The 23,968-nt window shown below is 44.7% G+C and overlaps 1 protein-coding gene across 4 annotated transcripts; it reads right to left on the bottom strand.

Annotated features, from left to right (window-relative positions):
• Window positions 1-2,157: 2,157 nt before the first annotated feature.
• LOC147034450 (uncharacterized) lies at window positions 2,158-23,393 on the bottom strand. 4 transcript variants are annotated; one of them, XM_085883560.1, is made up of 4 exons: window positions 23,217-23,392; window positions 13,892-14,026; window positions 9,430-9,519; window positions 2,158-5,185 (listed from the first exon to the last, which is right to left on the bottom strand). In XM_085883560.1, exons 1-4 carry the CDS (start codon window positions 23,269-23,271, stop codon window positions 3,711-3,713), a joined length of 1,755 nt encoding a protein of 584 aa, XP_085739686.1. In that variant the 5' UTR covers window positions 23,272-23,392; the 3' UTR covers window positions 2,158-3,710. The 4 variants fall into 4 exon arrangements, with proteins under 4 accessions (XP_085739686.1, XP_085739693.1, XP_085739698.1 ...); XM_085883567.1 differs by having other exon boundaries at window positions 13,913-14,026; window positions 23,217-23,391; XM_085883572.1 differs by having other exon boundaries at window positions 13,892-14,043; window positions 23,217-23,370.
• Between the last annotated feature and the right edge of the window lie 575 nt (window positions 23,394-23,968).

Here is a 23,968-nt window from a genome sequence, read left to right as displayed (position 1 = left end):
CATACGGCTTTATATACCTACATCACAGCCTAATGTACAGTGTATTCCAGCATGCTTTAAGGTTAGATCAATTTTCACGAGAGAGGATCTTTGGTCCACAGGAAAGCATGGTCCATTGTGGGAAATAATTTGGAGGAATCCGAATCCATAATCATGAAATAAGTAGAGAGGGAAGCCCAGGCCAATGGAACAATATACGGCCAGAACTAAATTTTATTTCCAGACTTCATGCATGTAGCTACACCAGATAGCATGCAGGATGTGCCAGTTTGCCTTTAATGAACACGTGTGTAAACGTACACCCAGGGAGGTCCACCACTCCCTGTGAAAGAAGCAATATTATTCAATCATAACCAGAATAAACATATCAATTAATGAATTTCCAGAAATATTAAAGTCTGTACATACATCTTTATTAAGTTTGGTGTTGGCTTAACGGTTAAGGTTTCTGACCTAGCATCTTAAGGTTTTGAATTCAAGACCCAGTCATGCCAAATAACACCATTCAGATCGATTCAGCCGTTTTTGCGGTACCTGAGAACAGACAGACGGACAGATGGTGAATATTATACTAAGCTGTGATATCTCATCCCACAGATGAGACGGCTTAAAATCCGCACATCATGGCATGTCGTTCAGTGAGCCATATGATTTTCTCCTCTCGTTTGACTAGTTTTAACGATGTGATGAAGACAAACATTTTCAGAGGATAGACCTTTCTTAATAGACAGCTCACACATCACAACTTCTCATGTGGTACATCCTTATTCAAGCCACACCATGAAGAACTGCTTTCAAATGCAGATCGTTACCAACAAGGACACCACATTTGGAGTACAATGGTGTTCGCCAATTTTCAATGTAATCTGGGTTCACATTACACAGCAAATAAACCTATCGGTTGTCACATCGAACAAACGATGAAGCAAGCGCCCGTGCACAGCGTTTCTTCCGTGCTTGCAATATATGTAAAAGTCTTAACTCTCTCACGCCCTCATGTTAACTGGAAACAGGTTGCCTCCTTGTATGTAAAATGTTTGTGTATCAAATCCATTTTTCCCCCTCAAGTGTATGTTCAACTTGTAGCAAGTTGAATACAATAAGTGGGGTTGCCAAGCTTCCAGTTAATAATAATAACACCATTCCTTTCGTGAAGGGCTGCCAGGGCAGTTTCATTGGCAAAGAGTACGGTCTTGGACAGGTCGCCACTCCGACGCAGGTTACCTCAACTGGATATTACACCAGTAAGCTGGTACTTGTATTGCCAACCTCAGAAGGATGACCGGCTGAGTCAACCCTACCTGGTGTTAATTCAACAGCCTGGTAGGGGCTTGAACTCAAGACCCAAGGATCTTAAGCCAGCCACCTTAACCATTAAGCCAGCACCAGGCCTCAAGCTACCAGTTAGACTAGTTGTAACCTAATTCTACCAGGTAAAGTTTTACAATAGATCAAAACCACCTTCCAGAAGCAGTTTAGCTTATACCGGCATATATCCTTTGGGTTTAGGTGTTTCATATTCCCATTATGCCTGGTGTTGGCTTAATAGTTAGGGTGGTGGACTTGGGATGCCGAGTTCAAATCCCACTCGGCTGTTGAATTAATACCAGGTGGGGTTGACTCTACCTGTCATCCTTCCGAGGTCAGCAAAATGAATACTAGCTTGCTGGTATCCTGTGTCGAAGTGGTGACCCATCCAGGATTGTGCCCAATAGCCAAGGAGACTTACTTCGGCAGCATCAACGCTCTGCACAGAGTATGGTCCCAATGGATGGATGGATGGATGGATTTCCCATCTGAGCAAAACATATGATGATGCTTGTGATCTCAAATTCAAATACATGCAGTACTGTGTTTTGTCCATCGTCCTTCCATCTTGTAATTCATGTAAAAGTATATTGTAAGAAGAACAAGAAAAAAGTTTTTCAAGCTCCTGCTCATACAAGTGCACAAACTGAGGGAAAACTGGCTTTGATTTACTATATTGAGCTCGTGGACAAGCAGTGTTCAAACCGAGCCTCGGTCAGGTGTCAAAGATATCAATGATGGTCAAGTACGAGTACAGCATATAAGGTTAATTGAATGGTGCAAGCGTCTCATCCAAACCGAAGAGCTATGTGAAAATGCCTTGTATTCAAAGGCCAGGAAAATACTTCGTTCATCAAAATAAAACAGTTTATTTACTTTTGAATGAAGATTTTCTGATAATTTTAATTCCTCATCGAAGAACAAACAAAATAACACAATGATAGCCAGTCGAGTGCAAAGTCACAAACAAACTTCTCAAAGTTGCTACATATTGCCAGCACTGCATAAATGAGATACCAATGTGTTGATGGAGTGTCATCAGGACCATCAGTATCTTCCTGGAAACAGGAATGACATTCAGCACCATCAGGAATAGGAATGACATTCAGCACCATTAGGAATGTCAGCATCACCAACATAATCTGGTCGACCCCATCAAGTGTTCGTAAGATAGTTTCGCTCATGCTACATTTTAGGCGGAAGTGAGCCGAGCACAAATCTTTGTGGGAAAATAAAATAAAATAAAATGAGAGACCAGAGAAGCAAAACACTCGTCTCAATCCATCGTAGTACACCCGAGGACAGGCACAGATTCAGGAGTCAACACAACAGGAAGTGCCGACAAAGTGTCGTCTAAACCAGAGTTGAAAATTCTGATACAAATGTTAGGCAACGGTATAAAAATTTATTTATGATCGTAGACAAACTATACATCCTTCAAGTGTAATAATAAAAATGGTTACAAATCATGTACAAATATTCTACAACCAAAAAGAGATGATTAATCTTTACAAATGAGAAACGACAGAGTTCATCATAGAGCACCTTACTCCGTGCAGTCTAAAGAAAAATGGCGTGGGGTGGGTCTTTTCAACTCTTGCCTTGCGTTCCCGAGCACGATCTGCATTCCCTACGAGCCGCAATTTTGTCTGAATCTCGATATTCCCCCAACACTGAGAGTGAGCGGAAAATTTGATTGGTCGAGATGGTGGAAAATGGCATAATATTTTGTCCAAGTACTGCTAAACTGGAGGTTTTTGAAAGTGACAAGGTAATTTGTGTTCCACAGTTCAAATATATAATCCAATTGAAATATAAAATAAATGTTTTAAGGGCCGGCGGGAAAATTTTTTTTGCAACTTTAACGCTGTTGGTGCACAGTCTTTTACACCACCTTATTTAACACACTAAATCACTTCTTCATGCCTTTTGTTTGTTTCCTTTAGACGTGCTGAAAAACAGTAAGTTTTCTGTTTGGAATGACTTTCAATTTTGCTTGACTTGCCAGACAAGCAGACAGAATAATAAAAAAAAATTACATCACTCCTCTCTGCACGAGATTCCATTCCATTTGCCAAATTCAGAGACAATCAATGTACTGCTAAACTGCAAATTCATGTTCCGATTCATGTTCCAACTTGTGCTCTGCAGTGTTCAAAATACAAAGTACAAAATTCAATTCGAATAAAGTACTTCCTCGATCAAAAACTGATGTCCGTAGAACAGACAGACAGAGTGAACCAATTGCTGAACTCCATTTTGCGCTACGCACGCTAGGTAACAACACAATAAGAACACGGACGAACAACCATATGTTGGCAACCACCGTGCACACTTTAAGGGCCTCATGGCCTCCTCCTGCATTGAAGTTCGTTGTAAAGGAAGTCATATCATTATAATTATCATAAGATTTTCATGCTCAGTTCAGGCTCCATGGCCTCGATGAGAAAAGCTTTGGTGCAAGATTGCGGAATGGCTGCCGCGGTCGTGTGGGTGAGCATGTGTCTCTCCAGATGCGCCTGCCGAGCAAACGCCTTGCCACAGACCAAGCAAGGGAAGGGCTTCTCTCCCGTGTGGATCAGCAGGTGTCGTTGCAGGTGTGCCAGCTGTGCAAATGCCTTTCCACAATCGATACACTGATAAGGTTTTTCCCCCGTATGAGTGCGACGGTGGCACACCAGGTTGGCCTGCTGTGTAAATGCTTTACCACAGTCCCGGCACAGGTAGGGCTTCTCACCCGTATGAGTACGTCGATGGCATTCTAGGGACTTCATGTGCCCGAAGGCCTTCCCACAATCCATACACTGGTATGGCCTCTCCCCAGTATGAGTTAATAAGTGTCGTTTCAGGTGTGCTTGCTGAGCAAATGCTTTACCACAAGAAGTGCACTGGAAAGGGCGCTCTCCCGTATGAGTACGACGGTGGCACTCCAACTGTGGTGCTTGTGTGAATGTTTTACCGCAGTCTCCACAACAGTAAGGTCTCTCACCAGTGTGGGTGCGTCTATGGCAGTCAAGAGACTTGACATGCGCAAACGCCTTCCCGCACTCCATGCACTGGTAGGGCTTCTCCCCTGTATGGACCAAGAGGTGGCGAGTTAAGTGTGCTTGTTGTGTGAAGGCCTTACTGCAGACCATGCACTGGTAAGGCTTTTCACCTGTGTGGGTACGACGATGACAATCCAGGTTAGCCTGCTGCGTGAACGCTTTACCACAGTCGCGGCACAGGTATGGCCTCTCGCCCGTGTGGATCCGATAGTGACACTTGAGAGATTTTGGATCAGCACATAACTTTCCACACTCTTTACATTGGTACCCTTTATGGATGGGCTGCCTTTGGCGTCCGGGAGAAGTAATTGGGTGACCATGTGCCACACCGATGGGCACAGAGGCAGTTTGGGGATCTGAGTCCTGAGATTTCTGCAGGCTAGGAGCTCCCGTCTGAAAGAATGGTGTTGGTTTGGACACCACAAACAATGGATCCTTTCTTTTCTCTTTTGGTTCCAGGTGGCCATTGACCTCCTTCTTTGTTCCAGCAGTGACAATCACATCAGTCTGGCATAGTGCCACTGGCAACGTGATACATTTCCCTGCATTTTCACAAAAATCCCAACTCCAGGTCTGAGTCCCACGTGACTGATACCAAGCATTACGTCGCTCTGTATCACGACATATCGGAGGTTCACAATCAGCAACACCATCTCCTTGTACCCGAAAATCACGTACGTTCAGCTCCATGCCATTTTCCTCAGCAAAAAGCAACCCATTGGAGTTCTCCAACTTGATTGCTGAACTTTCTTGAACCTGGTACGTCTGATCATTTTCTAGCACCTCTGAATGAGTTGTAGGTCTCTCTTCTTTCACTGCAGAGATGAAACCTGAAAAAAAAAAAGAGAACGAAGATTATAATATTATTGCTACGAGGCTCATTCAAGGTTGACGTGCACATTTCATTCGAGAAAATCAAAAGGTGCATGGTGTGGTCTGAAAAGTCACCTATTTCTCAAACTATTCACTTGCTACACACTTGTCCCATCAATGTGGAAGTGCCTTGGTGCCATCGCCGTATAAATCCATGGGACAGGTATGCAGCCATTTCAGGATTTGGTAAATTTAATACTACTCCATTGTTCTTCGAGTGGTCCAAACAGTCAAAGTTTCAAGGTGACAAGTCCAAATTGTATTGGACATAATTTACAATTTCAGAAAATTAATTAAAAATACAAAACTGCAATATCTTGGTTGGATAAGTGTGCACCCCCTTGAGTTAATACTTGGTGGAAGCACCTTTGACAGCAATGACAGCTGTGAGTCTATTGGGATCGGTCTCTCGCAACTTTGCGGCTCAGTCAAGTTGCGTGGAGAGCTTTGATGGACAGCAATCTTCAAATCTTGCCACAGATTTTTGACTGGATTTAAGTTGAGCCTCTGACCGGGCCACTCAAATATATTTATCTTTTTGTTCCTTAGCTACTCCAGTGGACGTTTGGCTGTGTGCTTTGGGTCGTTGTCATGCTGAAAGGTGAACTTCTGTCCCGGTTTCATCTTTCATGCAGAGGGCAGCAGGTTTTCCTCTAAGATTTTTCTGTAGTTAGCACCGTCCATTTTCCCTTCAATCCTGACAAGTGCTCCAGTCCCTGTTGATGAGAAGCATCCCCATAACATGATGCTGCCACCCAAATGATTCACAATAGGGATGGTGTTCTTTGGGTGACGTGCTGTGTTGGGTTTGCGACAAATGTAACGTTTTGCATTTCAGCAAAGAGTTCCATCTTGGTTTTGTCGGACCACAAAACTTTTTATCACATGGCTTCAGAATCTCCTGAGTGGTTTTTTGCATATCTCAAACAGGACTCAAGGTGGGCTTTTTTGAGCAATGGCTTCCTTCTTGCCACCCCACCGTACAGGCCAGACTTGAGGAGTGCTTGGGATATCGTTGTCACATGCACACAGTGACCAGTCTTTGCCATAAAGGCATGTAGTAGCTCTTTCAAAGTTGCCATTGGCCTCTTGGTGGCCTCTCTGATCAGTCTCTTCCTTGCTTGGTCATCCAGTTTGGAGGGATAGCCTGATCTAGGCAGGTTCATGGTGAATTTAAAGAGGATTCATATTTCAAGTCAATGAATTCAAGCAGCCAATTATTTCTGAGGTCAATATAGACCAAAAGGTCAAAATAGGCCCAAGGTCAACAACTACGGTGGTTTTTCTAAAATCTTCAATTTTCATCCGATTGACTTGAAATTTGAAGAGGATATATATTTTCGGTCACTGAATTCAACCACCAATTGTTTTGGAGGTCCACATTGGCCAAAAGATCAAAATAGGCCGAGTTTCTAAAATTGTCAATTTTCATCCGATTCACTTGAAATTTGACGAGTTGCTGCGTATTTGGTCATTGAATTCAACCACCAATTATTTCTGAGGTCAAATTTGTTTAATGGATTTTGTAAGTATTGCACTCTGTACATCTTATTCTTTTTTGTTTGTGTGTGTGTGTGTGTGTGTGTGTGTGTGTGTGTGTGTGTGTGTGTGTGTGTGTGTGTGTGTGTGTGTGTGTGTGTGTGTGTATGCAGGATATCTCAAAAAGTTGTGGATGGATTTGGATGAAATTTTGTGGACAGTTTGAGTGTTAGTGGGGCAACTTAGCATAACAATTGTGCATTTTGTGAGGAAAGCACTAAATTTGGCACACTAGTAGCCGAACATATTATGAACAGATTTGGATATCGGGCCAACTCAAATTCAGCCGCTGATGGCTGTGGCAGCCATTTTCCACTGCCATCAAAAATTTTGAGATGGCCCAATATCCAAATCTGTTCATAATATGTTAGGCTACTAGTGTGCCAAATTTAGTGCTTTCCTCACAAAACGCACAATTGTAATGCTATATTTAGCTAAGTTGCCCCACGACGTGTATCAAGGACAAACTGATTAGATTTTGGTGTGGATCCAGATCCGGCTACGAGAATTTTTTAAATGATTCTTCACCATTGAGAGATAGGGCAAAACCAATATATAGCACGATATCTCAAAAACTTGTGGACGGATTCGGACAACACTTGGTGACAGATTGAGTGTGTGGCAAGGATGAATTGATTCGATTTTGGTGAAGATCCGAATCCGGATACGAGAGTTTTTCAATTTTTAAAGTGATTCTTCACCATTGAGAGATCAGGCCAAAAACTATATATAGCATTATATTTGAAAAATGTATTGGATCGGATATGTTCTTGTGGATCAGCCATTGCGTGGTGGAGGTACGCGCTCGACCAAGTGCTCTTCTAGCTTACAATTGCTATTGCGAGGTCCATCTAAAAAGTAACGGGACTGAGCCTGCTGTGTGATCCACTTACACAACTTGAATGAACGAGTTGTGTCACAGTCTTTCGCAACATTCCAGCAATATATACGATATATTGCTGGTCAACTATATAACATTCCAGAAGATTATCGACTCACGGTATGGATGATTGTTGAGGAACTTTCCATCAACAAGGACACTGTCTGGAGCATCATCACTGGAAATCTCGAAATGCGCAAGGTGTGCGCAAAGATGGTCCCCAAGCTGTTGTCCGAGGACCAGAAACAGCAAAGAGTCACTGTCTGTGAAGACATTATCGAGTGCCTCGAGGACGACCCAGACCTGCTTGGGAGAGCCATTACTGGCGATGAATCGTGGATATTCAAATACGATCCTGAGACCAAACGGCAGAGTCGTCAGTGGAAAAGTCCGGCATCACCAAGACCAAAGAAAGCAAGGATGTCGAAGTCGAAGGTCAAGGTGATGCTCATTGCATTTTTTGACATCAAGGGCATCGTCCACTTCGAGTTTCTACCACAGGGTCAAACAGTGAATCAATACGTGGACAAAGAGATCCTCTGGCGCCTCATGAGATCATTCCGGGACAAGAGGAGGGATCTGTGGGAGAACAATGCCTGGGTGCTCCACCATGATAACGCCCCTGCTCACAGTGCCCTGAGCATCCGAAAGTTTCTGGCGGAGAGGAACGTGCCAACTCTGGAGCAACCCCCGTATTCGCCAGACTTGGTGCCTTGTGATTTTTTCCTCTTCCCCAAGCTCAAGGGGGTGATCAAGGGGACCCGATTTCCTGATGTGGAGGCCATCAAGAGGGCCGTGACAACGGAGCTCCAGAGGATTCCAGAATAAGCCTTCCGGGGGTGCATCGAAGCTTGGAAGAAGAGGATGGACAAGCGTGTGAGACTGGAGGGAAACTAATTTGAAGGGGACAAGCTGTGATTTAAATATATTTTTTGGAATAAAATTTCTGTGAAGTCAGTCCCGTTACTTTTTAGACGGACCTCGTATATGGGGGGTGGACACTTATCCAACCAAGATATTCTAGTTTTGTATTTTTAATTCATTTTCTGAAATTTATAGAATTTGTTTTCCACTTGGAAGTTGTGGGTTATGATATGTAAATAAAGGTGGAAAAAAAAAAGTCTGATTTAATGCAATTTCATTCCAGACAATCAGGCAACAAAAGGTGAACATTTCGAAACGGGGTGTAGACTTTCTCGAGGCACTGTAGGTCTCATCACGTGTCACAATCTTCTTCTGTAAATCAACTGCCTTCCTCTGGAAGTGGAACAGGAGCTCCATTGAAATGGCCACATTCATTCACGTTTGATCGAACATAAGGTTCTTTGGTACGTACTTTGCACAAACAGTGTTTCAAATCACAAAACGACAACATGAGAGTGAAAGTAAAATAGATGTCAGAGACTTGGTGTGCAAAGGAGAGCACAGGAGACTGGAAAGGTACGAAGGGAATGCAGGGCACCATCAGGGTGGAATGATTGATACTCAGGGAACGGCGAGCACGATGATCACGAGCAGGATACAACGGCAGACTTGCTAGGTACCGGCCGGAATCCGGGGGCGGGGGACAGGATGTTGGACACACAGGACATTAGGCGCATTTGGAAGCCGGGGTGGGTGGGGTAGGGGAGAGGTCGCGTGTTTGGCACATTGGACATTAGCCAGGAGGTTGGACATATTGGATGCAAGTAAGGTGTGCAAAGACCCTGTGAGATAGGAAAAGTTCAAGAAACTCTGGCGGTATTGGTTTGGACAATTGAATCCAAGCAACATTTGGATTACCTTCAGTTTTTCCAAGCCAAGATGGTGAAGGACAGTGGAAAATTTCAGTCTCAACGTGCTGATCCACATCGGTTTCATCCAAAACCATGTCTGCAATAAGACACAGACATTGCATAAATAAATACCTTTGCGTTTCAACAAAGGAAGTATGAATGGTCCACAACCATTAAATTTCATCAACTGACTTGGTATCAGTGGTAGTGGAACAAAGCCAAAGTTGCAGCCTTCACAAATTGACAATTTTCTTTTTTTAATATGGTCTTACAATTAAGGAGAAGCTTATGCATAAATACATATGGAGGACAAGAACATTAGGAAACATCAGTGTGCTATGGGCTGACAATACAACTCACAGATGGCACACTCGCCTTTGAGCTGTCTACCCAACACAGCTACAAACCATCACTCCACTACTTCCCAGGCAGGAAGTTCCATCAATAAATGTACTGCTTGTCGCATGGGTGGTTAATCCGGGGTCCTATCTCCCAGGATTTGCTGGTCGATGATTAATATCCTAATGTTTCTTCCCCAAGAGCAAGTCACTGTGTGATGGTATCACGGCCAATTAACTGCCCCTACCCTACAGGGGGGGGGGGGTGCTGTGTCAGTGGCACAGACACACAATTATAAATGATGCAACAAGCAGTCAAGTGATAAAGTAGAACTGCACTTTATAGAGCACATACCTCCGCCAGACTGAACAATTTACGACTTGTTTTCCCGCTGAAAGGCCGGATCCGGATCTTCACCAAAATTGAATCAATTCGTCATTGTCACACACACCAAACCTGTTCGCCATGTGTCGGCCGAATCCGTCGACAACATTTTGAAATATTGTGCAATGTATCATTTTTGGACTTATCTCTCAATGGTGAAGAATCACATAAAAAAAAAAAAATGTAATTCTCGTATCCAGATCCGGATCGTCACCAAAATCGAATAGTCATTGGAACACACCGAACCAGTCCATAAAGTTTCATCCAAATCCATCCATAACTTGATTATCCTGCTCACAAACAAATAAGACAGACAGAGGGGTGAAAGCACAACCTCTGTCCACCTTTGGTGGCGGATGTAATAAATGAACAAATCAATGGACTTTTAAAAACAATAACAAGGGCCTGAGAGAATAACTATTTCACGTGGGCCTGTTTGCTCCTCCCGAGCTCACAGGTTATGTTGCTGGGATCCCAGGTTGAAATGTCATGCCTGACAGCTTAGACGCATTAAAAAGACTACACCAGCACTCTGTCGAGTGCATACCTCCGCCAGGCTGAACAGTTTATGTTTTGTATTCCACTGAAAGGCCGGATCTGCATCTGGACCTTAACTGAAATCAAATCAGCTTGTTCTTGTCACCTCCCGAACTCATCCACCAAGTTTTGTCATAATTATAATCCGTCCGTAACTTTTTGAAATCTGCTACGTATCGTTTTTGGCCCCATCTCTCAATGGTGAAGAATTAATTTAAAAATCAAAAGTTTATGGAATTGGGATCCGGATTTTCACCAAAATCGAATAAATTTAACTTCTAGACAGGTCTCCCATCGCTACCTTCTCCAACATCAACTTATCCTGGGAATTCTTTCAAAGAAACTTGCTTTTCCTCGTGCACAGATTTATCCCCTCTCATCTTCAGTTGTCCTATCGTTCCTCCCACCCATGGTACACTGAAGCTTGTGGCGAGGCAGTTGTCCTGAAACAACTTGCCTTTGCCTCATGGAAAGCAAACCCAACTGAGAGTAATCTCAGTTCCTTCCATAAAGCTCGGAACAAGTGAGTATCTACCCTCAGGTGAGCCAGAAAACAACATCTTTCTCATCCCAAGTCTGAACTCTCAAACCTCTCTCCCTCCTCAAAATCCTGTTGGTGTCTAACCAAATCTGTTTCTGGTGTTTGTTCCCCCTCCATCCCCTCCCTTACCTCAAATGGCCGCACTGCTGATACCGCACGTGAAAAGGCTGAATGCTTAAACTCGGTGTTTGCATCGAAATCTTGTGTCCGAAACCCATCGCTTTCTGTACCCACCTTACCCAGTCGTACCCAACTGTCCCTGGACTCTGTGTCCTTTTCTCCTGACAAGGTGGAGAGCTTGCTGTCAAACCTCAACTCAGATTCTGCAACCGGTCCAAACGGCATCAGCCCACGTGTCCTAAAAACCTGCTCCACTGCTCTTGCTCACCCTCTCTCTGTTCTATTCACCCTCTCATTTGCTCAAGGTCATCTGCCATCTGCTTGGAAATCAGCAAACATTACCGCCCTGCATAAAAAGGTGCAAAAACAGATCCCTGCAACTACAGACCAATCAGCCTTCTCCCAATCATCAGCAAGGTTATGGAATCCATCATCGCTTCAGACATTAAATCCTTCCTCTTCTCCAATGGCTTGATTTCTGATCATCAATTTGGTTTCAGACCAGGTCACTCTACCCTGGATATGCTTCTTCTGCTCTCCCAACAATGGATGGAGGTCCTCAATGCCAGACAGGAAATCCGAGCCGTATCCCTGGACATATCACGTGCTTTTGACAGTCTGGCACCCTGCCCTACTCACCAAACTCTCTTCCCATGGTATCCAAGGCCATCTCCACTCATGGTTCGCAGACTTCTTCTCCTGTCGCAGTCAACGTGTGGCCCTAAATGGAGTTCTCTCATCCCCTCTTCCTGTCCAGACTTGAGTTCCTCAAGGTAGCATTCTGGCCCCTGTTCTTTTTCTAGTTTTCATCAACGATCTCTCCAACTCTCGGGAAAATCCTCTTTATCTCTTTGCTGATGACTCCACCCTCTGCCGTACCAACTGTCATCCCTCAGACCGGCATGCAGCAGCTTCTTCGCTCTCTGCAGATCTGGGTAAAATCACAAACTGGTCCAACACGTGGAACATTTCTTTCAATCCGGACAAATCTCACACTCTCACTATGTCTCTCCAAAAGGAGCATTTAGAATCCCCTCCCCCATCTACTTTCTCAACAATCTTCTCGAAGAAGTCCTTCTTTGCAAGCTTCTGGGTGTGACTATCTGCCATGATCTTTCCTGGGAAAGACACATTTCCAACCTGGCCTCCAAAGCCAGTCGCCGACTGGGAATTCTCCATCGTGCAAAGTCCTTCCTTGGCCCACCTGAGCTCGTGACCACATACAAAGCTTTCATCCGCAGCCTGATGGAGTACTGCTCTCCCCTCTGGGCTGGTGCTCCTGCCTCCCACTTTTCTTGGCTTCACGCTATGGAAACGAAGGCTTTTTGAATCATTGGTGTCTCCCACGATGAGGCTGAGTCTTTGGGCCTCTCAATCTCTCACCGCAGGCAGGTCGGTGGTCTTTTTGTCTTCTTCCGTCTCCTCTTCAGTCTTGCCCCCCCACCCCCTCCCCTGCTCTGTCTGTGATTTGTCCCCTCCATATTTCTGCAGGGCGCTCCACGTCTGCCAACAATGCCCTTCTGGTAAAACTACCAAAATCAAGAATCACTGCTCACCTTCACCCTTTCATTCCTCTTTTTTTCCTGCCTTTGGAATAAACTCCCACTCTCTTCAATCCCATTCTTCCCTCCAGGCCTTCAAAACAGCTGTTCACCACCACCTCTTATCATCCCCCATCCAAATCCTCGATCTTTTCTACCCCTGTTAATCCACCCCAAACCCACCTCCTTCAAATTCCCTGCTTTCCTACCTGAAACTCCCTGTAGTGTCCATCTTGTACACCCCATGTTCCCCACCCCATCCCTCTCCCTTCCACAGATCTCCTAATGTCTCTGTTCCCCACTGTTTTGTCCTTCCTATGCCCCCCTTGCTGTGCGTTGTGTGTTTGCTCTCATACGAGCCTCGATTCTTCTTCTTCTTCTTCTTCTTCTTCTTCTTCTTCTTCTTCTTCTTCTTCTTCTTTCGGCTGCTCCCGTTAGGGGTCGCCACAGCGGATCATCCGTATGATCCGCATCGTGATTTGGCAGATGTTTTACGCCGGATGCCCTTCCTGACGCAACCCTGGTCGCCTCTTATGACACAGGGATATGGTACACCTATTTTAACCGGGGTATACACCGGCCCAGTATACTGGTACTCATTTCGCCGACCTCGGAAGGATGACAGGCTGAGTCAACCCCCTGGTGTATTAATTCAGTGGCCCAACGGGGCTTGAACTCAGGACCTTTTGGATCCCAAGCCGCTGCCCTAACCACTGCGCCAACACCAGGCTTTCATATGAGCCTCGACAAGGTATACAAAAAAAAAAAAAACCCAACATGTCCACCCAATTTAATCCAAATCCTTCCACAACCTTTTGAGATATCCTGCTCAGAGACAGACAAACAAACAGACAGGGGTGAAAATATATCCTCTGTCCACATTCAGTGGCAGAGGTAAAGAAGCACAAATTAAGTTCAACATAACTTTGGAGGTAAAAAGTCTACAGCGTGGGGAATCACAAGTAACCAACTGTAAAGCTGAATTGTGCGGTTCACAGTCAACCAACCAGGTGTGGTGTATGACCAACCCTGTGGTGGGTCACGTAGGCTCTGTGGTGGCTCCCAGCTGCCATAGCCTTCATCCACAGAAAGTGGCCACACAGGCTCCATCTTCATGCCACTCAACTGCAAGTCCATCACGTCTTGGAGAAGACAAAGCCTGGAAGTTAGTGATGCTGTAATTGCACTTAGGTATATCATAACAGGCTGCACATACAATGCAATATGGAAACATGCGTCACATGTTCAGGATTTGTACATACATAATGCATGACACAAAGTTGCATACATGACTTGTTCAGGATGTGTATATATCCTTGACACTGCAGCATGTTTATGACAGGGTATAGCGGTGAGTGCAATGTGACTGAAATGCAACATTTCCCATGTGACCAAACTATAACCCCAACAATGCAGTTTAGTAAGAGGGCACAACGATGTCGTTTTCTATACGTCCAGTATTTGATGTTTTCTTTAAGCCGGGAACATGTGTGCATAAAAGCATATGCACAGGTACACAACACAAATTTCCTTTGTGCATTTCATAATGCGCTTTTCCACCCTGTCCTCGAGGTTTGTGATCGTGTGCTGGAAATTGGGCTGTTGATATAAATGCTTGCATCCAACAAACAACTTCCATATATACCCCCTACCCTCTTCCCTGCACCTTTTTGGCCCCCTCTCAATTTACCAGCCCCTCCCCTTATCCCATTATCTATCCTTCCCCATTTCATACTCTGGCACTTCTAACCCTCCCAACTCCCCTGCCCCTGCAATTCGTCCCCCTCCCCAACTCTGGGGGTCTTTAACATCAGAGGGCTCTTCTGGTCAAGTCACCTGTGCATCTCCTGACGTTACCTGTGTAAAAGAAACCTTTGTCAGAGAGGCTGATCCCAACTCAAGGGCTGTCTCCTTCCCTGAGCCCTCCCTCCTATGCTTTAACAATACTGGTGGTCATATTGTGGTAAATGTTGACAACTCCCTTCTCCACAGCCCCTGCTCCTGCCCCCCCAACCACAGACCCAATAAAGTGTTTCTGCTTTGCTACCCTCACCAGAGGAGAGGCTATTGCATTTGCATCTGTTTGTTTGTTTCTTGCAAAATCGAAGATTTTTCAAGTACATTGGTCAGTCGATTTTGATATCCTATCTGTCTGTCTGTCTGTCTGTCTGTCAATCGCCTACAAGTCACAATTTAAAACCGATCTTCACAAAACTTCACCAAGTTGTAGAGGTAGTCTCAACTGAGAAGCCTATTGATTTTGAGGTCAAAGGTCATCTTGAGGTCAATGTTATAAAATCGTCGTTTTTCATCCAATCGACTTGAAATTTGAAGACGATTTGCATGGTGCATCACTGAATTGGGAAAGCAACTATTTTTGAGGTCAAAAGGTCAAAGGTCAATTCAAGGCCAAACTTCTAAAATCATCAAATTTAATCTGAAAAAAAAAATCATCAATTTTCATCCGATTAACCTGAATATTAAAGCAGCAATTGCAAAGTACATCGCTGAAGTTGGAAGCTATTTTTGAGGTCAAAAAGTCAAAGGTCAACTCAAGGTCAAACTTCTAAAATCATCAAATTTAATCTGAAAAAAAATCATCAATTTTCATCCGATTAACCTGAATATTAAAGCAGTATTTGCAAAGTACATCGCTGAAGTTGGAAACTATTTTTGAGGTCAAAAGGTCAAACTTCTAAAATCATCAATTTCAATCTGAAAACTAATCAATTTTCATTCAATTGACCTGAACTTCGATTAAGATTGTCAATTTTAATCTTAATGAAATGGACAATTTGATGTATCCATGGGAACGTTTGGAGAGGGGATGCATTTTGCAAGTATCGTTCGCTGCATGACATCTTTTTCTTGTTTGTTTGTTTGTTTGTTTGTTTGTCGGCACAGCATGTGAGTGTTTTTCTTGTTTGTTTGTTTGTTTGTTTGTCAGCACAGCATGTGAGTGTTTTTCTTTGCAACCGCTCGTGGGATCGACACAAATTTTTCACCATGAGTGCGACTACTCATGTAGAATGTTTTAATGATAATTATGACATCATAAGTCACGTGGTGGAGCAGCCATGTTGGAAAAAAGGAAAAACTTTGGACCTCCATCTCCAAAACCGCATCAAGGAAAAAACTGAAACTTGGCACATGGCAAGAACTCTTCATGGGGAATAAGTTTGATTTTTGTATGATGCCATAGGTGTCTTCATTATGATGTCATTGTCGCGTACGTAGAATACTACAACCGATCATTCTGAAAAATTTTGAGTCATTTAGGGATAAATCATCACGTTGTTTGGAAGCCAAATAATAAAAAAAAGTTAAAAAAAAACTTCAAAAACCCTCTTCTCCGAAACGGCTGAACAGATTGTTAAACAGATGAAACTTTACAGGTGAAACTTTACAGGTATGACCGTCTATCCACGAGGAAGAAAACGTTTCCACTCTATGATGTCAAAGGTCACATGGTTTGGCAGCTATATTGGATTTACCCTTAAACCTTTCATCATCCTCTCCAGCACGGCTGGACAGATCGAGGGGAAACTTCACACACATGGTCCCCAAGCCTTGGGGACACCAGGGTGTTCACGAATAATTGATTATTATTGATAATCAATGATCACAAAGATGATCACAAAGGTGATCTGGTCTGGCAGCAGCCATATTGAATTGAATAATATTCTGAAACATATTATTTCTCTTGAACAGCTTCATCGATCGACGTGAAACTTCACAATTATGACCGAGTAGTGATGGGGAATATTTTTTAAATTTAAACCTGATTGGACACATGGTCTGCCACCCCAAATTATGAATTTTTTTGATCTGGGTTCCTTTGTTTTTGTTTTTTTTTTAAATAAGGCTCACTTGGCTGTGCCTGAATGGGGTTGAGGATACAGGAGTAGCAGCTGAAACCCAAATCCTATCCAGGTTCCTCCTGAGTTAATCTTTGCTTGTTCGGTACAAAAACACAAACACCGCACAAAATACACTGCACAAAACTACACAAAGAGCACCCAAAAGCAAGTACTGGTGAGCATCTGCAATCTCTGATTGCTTGTTCTTGTTTGTTGTGCAACAACCAATTGCTACATCTGCCTACTGAAGATGGATGGAGGTTATGTTTTCACCTCTGTCTATTTGTGTGCAGGATATCTCAAAAAGTTGTGAATGGATTTGGATGAAATTTGGTGAACATGTTGGGTGTGTGACATGGATGAAACGATTCGATTTTGGTGAGTATCTGGATCCGGATATTATCATTTTTCAGTAATTCTTCACCCGTCAGAAATAGGGCCAAAAATGATATATAGCACGATATCTCAAAAAGTTAAAGATGGATTCAGACGAAACTTTGTGGACAGGTTAGGTGTGTGACCAGGACAAATTGATTCGATTTTGGTGAAGATCCAAATCCAGATACGGATACGTGAATTGTTTAATTTTTTTTTTAAATTGATTTTTCACCATTGAGAGATGGGGCCAAAAATGATATATAGCATATTTTAAAATTTCTTGGGTGCAATATGCTCCACTGGATCTGGCGTTGCGTGGCAGAAGTCTCCACTCTACCGAATGCCCTTCTAGTTTATATGTGTGTTCTACCATTCCCCCAACTTTTTCCATTGAGGGAGAGAACCGAGTGGGAGGACAGCAAATAATCCTTGTCTGAAGAGTCATCAGATGGAGTAACTATGGATGCAGTGAACCTGTTGCCCTCTGTCATTTAGCTCCTCCGTAAGTCGAGATTTCTGTTTTCAAAATAAAGATACCGTGAGATATTTCAGTTTTGAACAAACTGTTATGAACTTTGTGTCACGTATAAGACTTCTTTTTTTTGTTTTTGTTTTTTTTTGTATACCTTGTCGAGGCTCGTATGAGAGGTAACACACAACGCACAGCAAGGGGGCATGAGACAAGAGGGGCGGGAGTGGGAAGGACAAAACAGTGGGGAACAGACACATTAGGAGATCAGTGGAAGGGAGAGGGATGGGACAGGGAACATGAGGAAGAGAAGATGGACATTACAGGGACTTTCAGGAAGGAAAGCAGGGGAATTGAAGGAAGTGGGCTTGGGTGGATTATCGGGGGTAGAAAAGATCGAGGATTTGGATGGGGGATGATAAGAGGTGGTGGTGAACAGCTGTTTTGAAGGCCTGGAGGGAAGAATGGGAAAGAATAGAGTGAGGGAGTTTATTCCAAAGGCGGGAAAAAAGAGGAATGAAAGAGTGAAGGTGAGCAGTGATTCATGATTTTAGTAGTTTTACCAGAAGGGGGTTGTTGGCGGACCTTGACCACCCTGTGGAAATGTGGTGGGGACAAATCGCAGAGAGAGCAGGGGGGGGGCCCAAGGCTGGAGAGGAGACGGTAGAAGACAGAAAGACCACCGACCAACCTGCGGTGATTGAGTGAGAGGCCCAAAGACACAGCTTCATTGCGGGAGATGCCGATGATCCTAAATGCCTTGGTTTCTACAGCGGGAAGCCGAGAAAGGTGGGAGGCAGGAGCACCAGCCCAGAGGGGAGAGCAGTACTCCATCAGGCTACGGACAAAAGCTTTGTAAGTGGTTAGGAGCTCAACAGGGCCGAGGAAGGACTTTGCACGACGGAGGATTCCTAATCGGCGACTGGCTTCGGAGGCGAGGTTTGAAATGTGGCTTTCCCAGGAAAGGTCATGGCAGATAGTGAGACCCAGAAGCTTGAAAGAAAGGATTCCTTCCAGAGGATTGTTGAGAAAGTGGATGGGGGGGTTTTCTAAACCGTCCTTTCAAAGAGGCATAGTGAGAATGTGAGATTTGTCCGGATTGAAAGACATGTTCCACGTGTTGGACCAGTTTGTGATTTTATCCAGATCTGCAGTGAGCGAAGAAGCTGCTGCTTGCCGGTCTGAGGGATGACAGATGGTACGGCAGAGGGTGGAGTCATCGGCAAAGAGATATTGAGGATTTTCCAGAGAGTCGGAGAGATCATTGATGAAAACCAGGAAAAGAACAGGACCCAGAACGCTACCTTGAGGAACTCGAGCCTGGACAGGAAGAGGGGATGAAAGAACTCCATTTAGGGCCACACGTTGACTGTGACAGGAGAGGAAGTCTGCGAGACATGAGTGGAGATCGCCTTGGATATCATGGGAAGAGAATTTGGTGAGCAAGGCAGGGTGCCAGACTGTGTCAAAAGCATGTGATATGTCCAGGGATACGGCTCGGATTTCCTGTCTGGCATTGAGGACCTCCATCCATTGATGGGAGAGCAGAAGCAGCATATCCAGGGAAGAGTGACCTGGTCTGAAACCAAATTGATGATCAGAAATCAAGCCATTGGAGAAGAGGAAGGATTTCATGTCTGGAGCAATGATGGATTCCAGAACCAAGCTGATGATTGTGAGAAGGCTGATTGGTCTGTAGTTGCAGGGATCTGTTTTTACACCTTTTTGTGCAGGGCAGTGATGTTTGCAGATTTCCAAGCAGATGGCAGATGACCTTGAGCAAATGAGAGGGTGAATAGAACAGAGAGAGGGTGAGCAAGAGCAGAAGAGCAGGCTTTGAGGACACGTGGGCTGATGCCGTCTGGACCGGTTGCAAAATCTGAGTCGAGGTTTGAAAAGAAGCTCTCCACCTTGTCAGGAGAAAAGGACACAGAGTCCAGGGACAGTTGGGTGTGACTGGGTAAGGTGGGTAGAGAAAGTGATGGGTTTAGGACACAAGATTTAGCTGCAAACACCGAGTTTAGACATTCAGCTTTTTCACGTGCGGTATCAGCAGTGCGGCCATTTGAGGTAAGGGAGGGATGGAGAGGGAACATACACCAGAAACAGATTTGATTAAATGCCACCAGGATTTTGGGGAGGGAGAGAGGTTTGAGAGTTCAGACTTGAGCTCAGAAAGATGTTGTTTTCTGGCTCTCCTGAGGGTAGATACACACTTGTTCCAAGCTTTATGGAAGGAACTGAGATTGCCCTCAGTTGGGTTTGCTTTCCATGAGGCAAAGACAAGTTGCTTCAGGACAACTGCCTCACCACAATCTTCAGTAAACCAAGGGCGGGAGGAAGGGTAAGACAACTGAAGACGAGAGGGGATAAATCTGTGCATGAGGGAGAACAAGTTTCTTTGAAAGAATTCCCAGGATGAGTTGATGTTTGAGAAAGTGGTGATAGAAGACCAGACTCTAAGTTTGATGGCTGCTTGGAGACCCTGCCAGTCGGCTTGAGTGAAATTCCGGACTCGACGGCGGTGAGGTGGTTCTCTGACAATAGCCAGAGAGATGTCCACTTTGACAAGGACGTGGTCAGAAGAACCGATTGGAGCGGAGAAAGAACAGCAGATATTGTCAGGGAAATTTGTCAAAATCAGATCCAAAAGAGATCGAGTACAACTGGTTGAGATCTGGGTCAGGAAATTGACCAATTGAGTCAGTCCCAATGAGTCGCAGAAAGCTTTTGCTGAAGAGCCATGACAGGTGAGAGAGGTGCCCACAACCAGCCAACTGGCATGATGACAATTGAAGTCACCACATAATAGGAAGAGAGAGTTTGGATGAGTGGATAGAAGATGGTCCATGTTTTCAGATAGTGAGGTGTAGATGGAGTCATCACTGTAAGGTGGACAGTACAGTACACATATAAACAAGAGGTGGGAGTGGAGGGGAAGCTGTAGCCAGAGGTATTCCTGCAGGTGTGGGGGAGTGAGGGCAGTGCATGGAGAGTGAGGAATAGAGTCTTTGATGAAGAGAGCAACTCCTCCACCAGGACGAGGCTCAGGTCTGTCATACCGGAGGATGGAGTAACCAGGGAGAGATACATGGGAGTCAGACACGTCTTGGGAGAGGAAAGTTTCTGTTCGGCAGATTATGTCTGGTTTGTCAGTGGCAGCCTGTATGGAAAGATCTGAAAGGTTTGAGCGAAGGCCCCGGATATTTGAGGTCCACACTTTTAATGAAGAGGTAGGGGATGAGGCTTTCCGTGCAGGGGTGGGGGGGGGAGGGGGAGGGTAGGACAAGGGACGAGGAGGGGAGGTAAGGAGGTTGTTGAGAGAGTGTGGGGGATTGCAGAATAGCTAGGGGAGGGGGCCGGATGAGGAGGAGAAAAGGCTCTGTGGTGCTGGGGGAGAGGGGGGGGAAGAAGGCAGTTGAGGATTTGAGGAGGTGGAGTGAGGAGATGGAGGTGAGAGGGCAGTGGAAGGAGGCAGCTTGGTGGATGAGAGGGGGGACAACTTTGAGAAGGATGAGTGAGGGGGATGAAAGGTGGGAGAAAGGTGAGGGGGGAATTTTTGAGAGAGGTGAGAGAGAGGCTTGGAGGGAGAAGAGTGTGATGGTTGCTTTGAGAGTGAGAGTGAGGGGTGAGGGGGTGAGTTGGTACTGAAGTTGGAAAAAAAGAATGGTTGATGGAAAGCGAACATTCATAGCAAACTGGGGTTTTTTTTAAGTTTTAGATCAGAGATGCGATTTAACACAAATCTTGCTGGATGCAATAAAGGCGAATTCAGAGAATGGAGAGAAGAAGCGCTGTAACAGTTGGATTTTTTAGGCAAGGAATGAAGGAGAGTCAAAATGAGAGCAGTCTGTTAAAATAGCAGAAGAGTAGTGCATTGTGAAACAGTAAAGAGTACCACATGTGTGAGAGAGGAAGATGAAGCATAAGATAGTTTTTGTTATTATTATTTATGTTTGAGAGAGTTTTCAAAAGATTAGGTCATGGAAGTGTTGTAGAAAAAAAAAAAAAAAAATCGAGGAAGAGGAGGAGGAAGCATAAGAGGAAGAAGAAGACGTGATAAGAAGAAGAAGAATCAGCAGAATCGGGAGAAGGTTCGCGTATTGTTGTTGTTTTATTTATTTTTCTTTGATATAAGAAATAGAGAGATTAGTTGGGAGAATGGGGGACGTTAGGGAAGTGGGGAAGATAGAAATTGAAGGTAATGGGGAGAAAAAAACAAAGAAAAAAAAAACGATCGAACACGAGGAGAACCGGTCGGCCTCAAGCCTTGGCAAAGGCCTCAACCACCCGGTAAGAACGTCGACAAAAAAAAACTCTCAAAATAGCACAATTTTTGAAACAAAACCGAACTAGGAACACACAGTAACATGTAGGTGAGAAAATTAAACAGTTAAAAAACGGGACAAATAACGACCGGAAACTTAACTTTGAGAACGTCAGCAGAGAGCCGCTAAGGAGACCTCTCGTCACTCCAAACCCGGAACCGGAAGTCCTATTTATAAATATAAACTTGATTTATAGACGACATGTGTCTATCATGCTTTGGACATGCCATATATATAGACCTACCATGCCCCGCACGTTAACCCAACTTCAGTGTCCCGGGAATGCCAAAGAACGTATGTAAATTTTGACCCTTCATTTCCTTGAGTTCCATTTAGCTTATATACATGCCTGAATCTATACAGTCAGCAGTTACTTCAATTTGATACCTCTCATCACCACGAGGTGTGGCAGACATATTATCTAAGATGAAACAAGGGAAAGATATTATTATTATTATTATTATTATTATTATTATTATTAGTGACACATTTGATTAGCGTGACCCGATAGGAGAGTTGTTGCAAGCAAACTTTGAGATCCGTCTGTCTGCACCACCATTAGCTTTGTTTATCCAAATAACACTTTATAATGAAAAAACCTTACATCTTGTTTTACTATGCATTGGAGGTATTTTACCAATGGAATGGTGGGTTTTAACCCCCCCCCCCCCACCCCCCAATCACAATGACACATCCCATGTTAAGGTTTAGGGCATTTTGTGCAGTGTGGGTGCATACACTTGATTGCCATTACCCCTTGGTGGTCTTACAACCGCACTTGGGTCACGTGACGAGCATATGGTGCAGCAGCAAACATGTTGAACGAGACACTTGAGGAGTCGTACGCGACTCCGCCCCGTTAGCACGCGACTCCGCCCCTTCAGCACGCGACTCCGCCCCTTCAGCACGCGACTCCGCCCCTTCAGCACGCGACTCCGCCCCTTCAGTACGCGACTCCGCCCCTTCAGTACGCGACTCCGCCCCTTCAGTACGCGACTCCGCCCCTTCAGTACGCGACTCCGCCCCTTCAGTACGCGACTCCGCCCCTTCAGTACGCGACTCCGCCCCGTTAGCACGCGACTCCGCCCCTTCAGTACGCGACTCCGCCCCGTTAGTACGCGACTCCGCCCCGTTAGTACGCGACTCCGCCCCGTTAGTACGCGACTCGTGCATTATGAGTAAGTAAACGAGTCTTCACGTGACCTTTGTACTGAGAGATCAATAACAAATAAATGATCCAGAAGTCCACACAACTCCCACCAAGTCGAGTATTCCCGTCGCTCCGCCGGGAACTCACATGATAAAGGAACGTGCGAGTCGAATCGTGAGGAGGACAGACTTCCCGGCGGCATGAGTTCGGGCCCGAACTCCGGTTCAGGTTCTAGTTCGGCTTCGACGCGACATTCTGGCGATTACACCATAACATGGCGTCACGCGGAAGCGCAGCGCGCGCGGCACGTCACGTCACGTGATCACGTGACGTACGCTGCAATTTTTGGGTTTCCCCATGTTTACAGCCGGACCATGAACGTGAGGTATTGTTCAATTTAACACTGCGGATTCGCCATGACCTATTGATCATGTGCAAAATCATTTGGGCAGACGAACGAATGACAGAATAAACGAATGAATAAATGAATGAATAAATAAATGAACAAACATACATACATACAAATGTGGTACGCAAATTTGATAGTATCTGCGTATCGACTTTTTGACCTCCCAACCCCCTTCCCTCCATTATATAATTGTAAACTTCTTTCCCTTCTCTCGAATCCTCTTTCACCCACTCCCCTACCCTATACCCTTATACTTTCTTCTCCTATCATTGTACATTGTCTTCAGTTGTAGTTGTTGAATTTATCTCAACCCACACTCCTCCCCCACCCCACTCCACCCTACCCCACTTACTTACTCTTCTCCCTCCACCAAACCAAACCTAACAGAGCTTCTCTCGGTTTTACAATTATGTTAACAGTGAACGTAGTGAGCTTCATGCTTAACGCGTGCACATTAGACAATAGGAAACAACAACAAAACAACAACAAA

This window comes from Eptatretus burgeri, chromosome 1 (assembly GCF_056783735.1).
Source record: "Eptatretus burgeri isolate ZD-2024b chromosome 1, Ebu_testis_v1, whole genome shotgun sequence".
Lineage (NCBI taxonomy): Eukaryota > Metazoa > Chordata > Myxini > Myxiniformes > Myxinidae > Eptatretus > Eptatretus burgeri.
Note: the sequence above shows the minus strand (reverse complement) of the source record. Positions and strands in the feature narration are given on the sequence as shown.

Bases quoted from the DNA above. Each gene is read 5' to 3' on its own strand.
- LOC147034450 (XM_085883560.1), bottom strand. From the start codon at position 23,271: ATGCCGCCGGGAAGTCTGTCCTCCTCACGATTCGACTCGCACGTTCCT. The intron at 9,520-13,891 runs GTTGGTTGACTG...GTCTTATTGCAG, and splicing joins TTGGTCATACACCACACCTG to ACATGGTTTTGGATGAAACC. The intron at 5,186-9,429 runs GTAATCCAAATG...TTTTTTTTTCAG, and splicing joins TTGGCTTGGAAAAACTGAAG to GTTTCATCTCTGCAGTGAAA.